The sequence below is a fragment of the Miscanthus floridulus genome, chromosome 9 (assembly GCF_019320115.1).
Source record: "Miscanthus floridulus cultivar M001 chromosome 9, ASM1932011v1, whole genome shotgun sequence".
Lineage (NCBI taxonomy): Eukaryota > Viridiplantae > Streptophyta > Magnoliopsida > Poales > Poaceae > Miscanthus > Miscanthus floridulus.
Window position 1 is genome coordinate 110,270,673 of NC_089588.1, and position 8,788 is coordinate 110,279,460.

The following is an 8,788-nucleotide window of genomic DNA, read 5'->3' on the forward strand; positions in this document are numbered from 1 at the left end:
TATAATACATTGATTCCTTAGGGCCCGTTCGGTTAGGCATTCCCGGCCTGGAATGGCCACGAACATTTCTAGCCCAGTACAAAGTATGGAATGGTTTCAGGCTCGGAACAGTTCCAGGCCATTCTGGGCTGGGAACGAACGGGCCCTTACTCGTAGAGGAGGCGTAGGATGCGGGCGCATCATATCATCATATTCCCTGGTTTGTTTGGAACCTCTATAGCTAGTCTCCGGTTGCTAATGGAGCTAGTGAATTCAGAGTTTGCTACTGCTGACCGTGGGCGAGCTGTCACGCACGGTAAGTGTGCATCGCATTCCTCTCTGCTTCCCTTCCCACAGGTGGCGTCGCGTTCAGGGGGCGCCGGCAGTTACTTAAACCCAGGGACTGAATCCTTGTGTGTTTTTTTTTCGTCCTTCCGAGCGTAGCATAGCTATAAATACACACGTACGTGCCACGCGCTTAACACAACCACGATCCATATTATCCAATTCTCAACACAATGGCTTTCCAGCACCGTCGTCCATGGTGCCTCATAGCGGTAGCCGCAGCAGCAGCTCTCCTCCTCTCCCAGCTGATGACCGCGGGGCTCGCCGCGACCGGCCCGGGCGACGTGGCCGTGTACTGGGGAAGGCACAAGGACGAGGGCACGCTGCGCGAGGCGTGCAACGCCAGCGCGTACACCACCGTCATCATCTCCTTCCTCAGCGCCTTCGGCCACGGCACGTACAAGCTCGACCTCTCGGGCCACCCGGTGGCGGGCGTCGGCGACGACATCGACTACTGCAGGTCCAGGGGCAAGCTGGTCCTCCTCTCCATCGGCGGGCAGGGCGGCGAGTACTGGCTGCCCTCGGCGCAGTCGGCCACCGACGTGGCCGACTACCTGTGGAACGCGTTCCTCGCAGGGTCCAGCGCCGGCGTGGCCCGGCCCTTCGGCGGCGCGCAGGTGGACGGCATCGACTTCTTCGTCGACCAGGGCGCGGTGGAGCACTACGACGTGCTGGCCCGCCGCCTGTACGGCTACAACCGGTACTACCGCGGCGGCGGGATCACGCTGACGGCCACGCCGCGGTGCGCGTACCCGGACCAGCGGCTGCAGGGCGCGCTGGCCACGGGGCTCTTCAACCGCGTCCACGTCCGCCTGTTCGGCGGCGACCTGCAGTGCGAGTGGGGCCAGTTCGACTCCTGGGACAAGTGGGCCAAGGCGTACCCCGACAGCAGGGTATTCGTCGGCGTGGTGGCGTCGCCGGAGGCCGACGATGACGCCTACATGTCGCAGAAGGACCTCTACTATGGCATCCTGCAGTTCGCGCAGAAGGTGCCCAACTATGGAGGACTCATGATCTGGGATAGGTACTACGACGAGAAGAACCATTACATGGTCTAGTGACCACCTCCCCACACTTCCGGCCGGCCGGTTTACTTGAAGCTTAGATAATCTTGGAGATTGTTCGTATAACAAACACATATATAGTTGCAATAATAAATATGAACAAATAAAATGTTGAAGCCATAATATTCTGTGTGCCATGCGTGTAATCCTTGATGTAAGTTATTCCGACCTCTCTAGATATATACGTAGCAAAAAAATCTATTTATTATTATTATAATTTATGCCTATATATGCAAACTGGAATTCAGAGAGTATGTAATTCGCAAATACAATAACGGAAACTCTACTAGGCGACGGGTCGCGCGACCCGTCGCCCTCCTCGCGCTCGTCTCCTCCCCCTGAGCTCCTCCCTACCCTCCCCTCCTACGCCTGTGACCGTACTCGCGCCGGAGACGAATAATACTACACCGTCGGCTAGGATTCCAACGACCTCGCCGGAGACGAAGAAGAAGACGAGCTCCACATCGCCGGCGGCCAAGTAGGCCTCCTCCTCCTCCTCCTCCTCCTCTTGGATCTATGAGCATCGGAGATGAAGACGGCGGCGGCGGTGGCTTGGGTTTCGGCGAGCTCTCCCCCTCTTTCTTCTCAAACTCTGGCGGGTATAGAAAGGCCCGGCCGGGAGGAGGTAGGTAGGCCAGGTGGTGGGGATGGTGGCCGGACGGCTTAGGGGACCTAGCGCTGGTAGGGCGGTCGGTCCAGGTCGAGGTGGGGGAGGCTCACCGTTGTTGAAGAAGACGGCGGCGGGTGAGCTCGCCGGAGCTAGAGAAGATGGCGGCGGGGGAAAGGGGAAGACGGAGGCTACCGTGGGCGCTATGGTTCGCTGGAGCTCCGGCGAGCGCGGGAAGGGGAAGAGGGAGGCCGCCGTGGTTACTAAGGTTCACCGGAGCTCCAGCGAGTGCGGGCCCTAGCTTGCCCAAACTCCGGTGAACCCTAGCACTCGTGGTGGGGCAGTGGGCGGCGGCGGGTGCGAGGACGAGGAGGAGTGTGGGGTCGGGGATGACGGCGAGGGAGAGGGCAGAGGAGGAGGGGCACAGTGAGAGCAGGGTCGAGGCTAGGCGCGAGGAAGACGACGGGGTCGCATGCTCCCGGCGCGCGACCTGTCATGCGTTAATGTCCCACATATTATAAATTTATTTTTATTTGAGGAATATAGGATGAGCCTGCTGAGTTTGGTTGAGATGAAACAGTGCGTCAGTGCAGGAAAGGAGTCCTTTTATGTTTTTTTACGACTAAGTCCTTTTATGTTTTGTTCAAGGTTCTAAATACCAGGGCAGCAAATTAAACTATATAGTTATGGCTCCTCTATCTCTTCTCTGCTCTTCTCTATTTTTCTACACCTAAAAAGACTCTAAAGTCATCATCTACCTGGTTATACCAAGTCTTCATCCCTGCTCACACATCTGTGTCCGATACCAATCATACTCCACTTGGATTTCACACATCCCCGTCCTACCCGGTTACTGTTAGGAAATTAGGCATTTACATGTTTAATTTAATCTAGAAATATTGTAGTAAATTCGTGATGGCAAGCATGTGCACGTGTGTACTACTAGTGCAAACTATAATGAACATACTGACCATGTTTAATAGCACAAAAACCTTACTGAATATAGAAACAGTAAGATTAGAAATATACCTAGCGGAGGGACCCATGCTCAAGGCATCAGTGGCTCCATGCGCACTAGTCGACATAGTGCGTTGTTCGATGTTGTGAACCACAGTCGATGCTAGACGATGTTCGTAATGCAATCCCTCCAATGTCCACCAAGAAGAAGATGGAGTCGTCGATGGGCTTCACAGCGAGCAGTCACGTTAGATGCTTCCAAAAACCTGATCGCCCGGCACACCGGAGCAAGTGATTCCAGAGGCCTGCTCTTCCAATCCTCCGTGCGCGTAGAGGATCGGAACGGAAAAACTTGTGAGTAACTCAATAGGGAAGAGAGGGTGCTCTCTTTGTGTCGTACGCGTGGCTGAAGGCAAGCACTCCTTATAAATGCGGAAGGTGGAAGATGAAGCGTCACTACAACATGACACCCCCTTTTGCAACGCAAATATGCGTTGCTAGAAGTCCATATATGCGTTGGCAGGATCTATACCAACGCATCTAATATGCGTTGCCTAAAGTGGCGTTGCAAGGGTCTATTACAACACTTGTTTATCCGTTGGTAACACATACTAATAACCGTTGTAAAGTTGCAATGCATAAGATGGGTTATGGCAATGCTTATATGTGTTTGTACAAACCATGAGCGAACTACTTCTATGGTTTGTTGCAACATCTAGATTTAGTTTGTTGCAACACTTATATGTGTTGCAAGGAATAAACCATTAAATCATTAATTAATTAATATCATAAATATTTATTTTTTGACACAAACATAGGGATAATGCCTGTACAATTTAATGAAAAATGCAAGACCATCCAACACATAGAAAATAAGCACACTCAGCCATATAGTATAAAGAATTTGTTTCTTTACAATGAGTACCAGCCACATAATTCATGACACGGTTTTTGTTCAGAGTACAAGTTCCTGCGGGAGTCAAATATAAAGCATAAAGGGATCCTCTTAGAATGCAGCCCTCCTTTCTCCTTCCTTCAGTTTAGTCTAGCATTCCACTATTGTGACCATCCATTTGTCTTCTCAACCTACACAGATAAATATTGGATTACTTTAATGTGAAACTTAGAAGTAAAATCATAATAGGTTATAGAAAGGATCGTACAAAATTTGAAGGCCATGAAATTTAAGATAGAAGCTGAAATCTAATGACTGCAACAACACAAATATAGAATCAATTTTATGGTGCCCATATAAAATTTCAAATAGGTCCTACCTCATCATATTAGTCCAAAGTGATGTGACTACACAAAGTCCAGGTGCCAGGTAACTGATAAGATGCAATCTGATCAAGAAGGAAAACAACCAGAATTTTTTATCTAGACCCACAGGAATGGTTATCCCATAGACAGAAAATTAATAAACGTGAAATGATAAACAGCTAGTACCTGTGTTGATCTAGCATACGGATCCTGGATATGATTGTATTTGCTTGATCCACCTGAACAAAATAAACTAAAATATTATCAGGAGCAATACTCTTACATCTCTAAAGTTACGCGCAAAGAATAGAGGTGGAAATCATCTCAAAGTTTCTCATCATATTCTCAGATTATGCAAGGCATCAAAGCTTAAGCTAATTTTTATTTTAAATAAGCTACTTTTCATTTGCTTGATCCCAATGCTTAGTTAAATACTTGGCCATCTTTTAAATAAGCTAGAATTTTTATTTGCTGAAAATGTTGCATTCAGAATCACACATATATATTTCTATGTGAATTTTCAAGTTTATACTGAGTACTAACTACTGATTATGAGGATGACAATTTCATAATACTAAAAAAATGCAGTATACAAAAATGCAAGATATACATCAATCTAAATGCAAATCGTAGAATTGAATGTGCCCAACAAACACATGAGTTCAATAATGGAATGTACAAGTAGGCATCTTTTCCGCTGTGTTAGGATTTACACCTATAGTTTGAGAAATTTTAAATCTCACCAGCATCCTACTTGGGATTTCATCAAACACCTTGACAGCATGTCAAAAAGAACTCTGCAGAACATCCAAGTGATAGATGTGATGCTTTAAACAAGAAATTTCAGTCCAAGATGCCCTGGTATGATCACCGCATAGATCAGAAAAATGAAGAAATATAGGTAACATCATTAGGTTCAATACAGAAAATTTAAACAATTGGACTGCAAATTATAAGGGGAAAATAGATAAAGTTCACACAGAAATCATGACTCCCCAAATGATGTGCAGAAATTCGTCCACTGCATCAACATAGAATGGGAGAAGGGGATGTACCTCAAGAAGGGTACAATTGGATGGGGAGGCGTGTTGAAGGCCTAGGAGAGGGTGCGGCAAATGGATTAAATTGCTGATGGGAGAGTGAAGGCAGGAACCTCCTGCAGATCCAACCACCAAATCCCTTGTTCTTCTTGCCACATGAGATCCCAAGAAGGCCCCGGGTTGGAGTCCGCTTGTAGCAACACCGCTAGGCATCTGGAATTAATCTTGTTTAATCTGAAATAATTTTTCAGAAATAACCAAAGCAATGGTGAGCGAATTAATATATCAAATCACAAAGCTGTGACCTTGCCCCTGCGCAAGGTGATGCTAAAGATACAGGAACTAGTAATAAGGGAATATCTAAACAGGTAACAAAATTGTTTCATCTAGGGTTATGTTCATCTCAACTAATAATGAGGGAATACAAATACAGGAAATAGAAATCGAGAGAAAGGAAAGGATATATCAGGCATACAGATCGGAGATGAATCCTTGTAATCAATAAAAAATGCATATTATCCATCCAGGTGAAGCAAATCACAGGGATTGGAGATAACTAACCAGTCGTGATACACATGCGCTGCCAGTACAGCGCCGTTGCCACCACTGAATTGACATCGCTGCAGTTCTAGGGGCTGCCGCCGCCGCCACCAATGAACCGACATCGCTGCAGTTCCAGGAGCTGACGCCGCCGCCGTGCATCGGAGAGCTGCCACCTGCCACCAGCAACATCCCTCAGATACCTGATCGATTCAACCAAAACAAATGATTGTGGAGATGCAAATTAGTGGATCTGTGATGGAGTATCGTCGTGAATATGGACTTCCTGTTTGCGCCGATGGTGGTGTAGTGGTGACTTCCTGTTTGCTGGAGGGAGAAGAGAGGTATGGAGTTGTGCGAATGGAAAAAGTAAAATGAACCACGAGTCAGCTGGGAGAATTGACGAGATCCACAATCAGGGGGCGGTTCCCAGACTGTTTGTACACGATCCTGTGTAGCTAGTCTCTATGAAAGGTCGGCCATTATTTGGCTTCCCAATAACTAGTGTGGGCTGTGAGAGAAATAAGATTAGTTGTGCGGGAGAAATGAAGGCATGAAATAAAAAAAAAAACTGGAGGAAAAGAATGGCGGGAGCAAAAATGACAAAAAAAAAGATAAGTTAGCTAAATTTATGTTATTAATCTAGGGAAGTAATGGCGGGAGCTCAAAAAAGACAAGAAAGTTTGAGATTATACTAAATTTGTATTATTATTAGTTTAGTGTTAGAATTTAAATGAGATAGCTAATAAAGTAATACATCTAAAAATTGTCCAAGCATTTGATTGGGCCTACAAATTAAATTTTTTTAAACGACCTCGGATGAAAAAATGACCAAAATAAAAGTTGTAGGTCTCGAAAAGTTACGGGACATTGTTGTTTACAACTTTTTCATTTGAATTCATTTACTGCTTCATAATGCTGTTTGAAATTCGATTTTGAAATTGTTGAAGAACTCTGATTTCTCTTTTTAATCTCTGGCTAAAATTTTGTGGGGGTATGACCCTAGATACCCACGGCAGACCACATGGGCTGCGCCCTTAGGGGCGGCCCAGCCCACAAGACGAAGCATTACGGTGCACGACTCTGCTCGGCGCCTCTAGCAAGACATCGGAAAGATATCCTGAAGATACTACGAGATCTGTTAGGATACGTATGATTCCAAGATTCCTGTAATCTGTTATTACTTTCCGGTTATCTCTCAGATCTAACCGACTTATAACCCTACCCCCGGACTATATAAGGCGGGCAGGGACCCCTCTAAACACACGCAATATCATACGATAGCTAATACAAATTAACAGACCACAGGATTAAGGTATTACGTCATACTGACGGCCTAAACCTGTCTAACTCGTGTGTCTATGTTGCCTTCTTGTTCTTGATCACACGCTTCTCTAGCCGATCAATCTACCTTCGTGGGATACCCCTCGGAGGACTGCCGACGATATTCTGTCGATAGTTGGCGCGCCAGGTAGGGGACAGCATGTTGTTTCCTTATCGAACAAGATGGTTTTTTTTCACAGGCTCTTCGTCCCTCCCGCAAGCCCGGCTAGATCTTCATAGTCAGGATCGATCTCGTGGATCATCAACGCTGACAGAGTCGGAGAGCTCCTCGAGCTAGTGTAGATCAATTCTACGTCGATCACCCCCGCACCTGCGACTGCAGATCTGATCTCGGAACCACCTCCGAGGTCGCCTTCATCGACAACTCGCCGCCCACTTCCTCGCTACTAGAGGAGGCAGATCAACAATGATGATCTGATCGCATCTATCGATCAGGTTGGTCTGAAGCTCGTCGATTGTCTCTCCATCGCCGAATCGGCTCTGGACACTCTGGTTCAGCGTCGACCACCCTCCAATCTAGATTTATCGTAGGCTTCTCGGGAAACTCTAGGGGCTACGGCCTATCCTTCGGGTTCACCAACGCCACCGGCGCGTACCAAGATGCCCTAAGGGCCGGATTTGCCGACCAGGTTGGAGATGTCCATCCTCCAGCCGACCAGATCGCTGACTAGATCGTCGACCAGCCTTCGCCGGCCGTCAACATGCTCCACGTTGGCCGACGCTCCGGAGCGTCCCTCCAGACCATCCCAGAGGAGAATCCAAACTCCAAGTCCCAGGGCTGTACAGAGTCTATCGCCAAAACGACCACCGAGCTACTTCTTCCCCCTCCGTTTTGTGGTAGCGTAATCTTCAACATCAGCATCGACAGCCCCCCTCGGAATGGTGAAACCGAGGAGGAACGCGTCGCCCGCGAGAACCGGAACGTCAACCATGCATAGAGCCGCGCAAACGAGATTGCTCTCACGACGGCCGAGCAGCAACTTGACTCGGAAGGAAGGCCACTCCAATGCAACCTCAACGATGAGTTTGTCCGCGTTGACGGCCACGACGTCTACAAAACCCCAAGCGCCAATCTCGCAGTGGCCGCCAACGAGCTCGCCCAACTCCCGCAAACACCCGAGGTCGCCAAGGTCACCGTGTAGCACCCGGTTTTAAGAACAAAACCATATACACACCATATGTGAGCCCAGGAAGTCAAATCTCACATATAGCTACAAATAAGGGTAATATCATAAGACAATGCTTAAATACATAATGTATTAGTATAAAGAATATAACCTCTGAGTATAGACAGCGGAAAGACAACTCCGATCTTCAGACAAAGACTACACTTCCACAGGGACAACCGATTGTTTAGCTACAAATTTTGGACCGACGTTTGGATCCTTTCATTTGGAGGAATTAAAATCTACTTAATAAACTAGGCTATTTAGATTGGAATTTGACATTCCACCACTTTCCAAAGTTCACATATAAGCCTATCTCAAATTCATAAGGTGTGAGACAGAAATTGGTTCTATAGATCATGTTATATTTCTACTTTGCAACTTATAATACACTTTTTCAACTCGCTCTCCTACTGGTAGAAATGCAACACATAAGTATCTCTCTCATATAGTCAATAATAATATACAAATATAATTCATATACAA

The 8,788-nt window shown here is 47.1% G+C and overlaps 1 protein-coding gene and 1 long non-coding RNA gene across 3 annotated transcripts; one reads left to right on the forward strand and one right to left on the reverse strand.

Annotated features, from left to right (window-relative positions):
• The first annotated feature begins 489 nt into the window (after positions 1-489).
• LOC136482621 (xylanase inhibitor protein 2-like) lies at positions 490-1,563 on the forward strand. Its single transcript, XM_066479837.1, has one exon. It carries the CDS (start codon positions 498-500, stop codon positions 1,380-1,382), a length of 885 nt encoding a protein of 294 aa, XP_066335934.1. The 5' UTR covers positions 490-497; the 3' UTR covers positions 1,383-1,563.
• Positions 1,564-3,818: 2,255 nt separating this feature from the next.
• On the reverse strand, positions 3,819-6,244 carry LOC136482623 (uncharacterized). Of its 2 annotated transcripts, none has more exons than XR_010765141.1 (6): positions 5,814-6,244; positions 5,268-5,486; positions 4,956-5,070; positions 4,399-4,465; positions 4,227-4,295; positions 3,819-4,038 (listed from the first exon to the last, which is right to left on the reverse strand). It is a non-coding gene; the product is annotated as an uncharacterized lncRNA (long non-coding RNA). The 2 variants fall into 2 exon arrangements; XR_010765140.1 differs by having other exon boundaries at positions 4,399-4,451; positions 5,814-6,243.
• Between the last annotated feature and the right edge of the window lie 2,544 nt (positions 6,245-8,788).

Coding starts and splice junctions, on each gene's coding strand:
- LOC136482621 (XM_066479837.1), top strand. CDS start 498: ATGGCTTTCCAGCACCGTCGTCCATGGTGCCTCATAGCGGTAGCCGCA.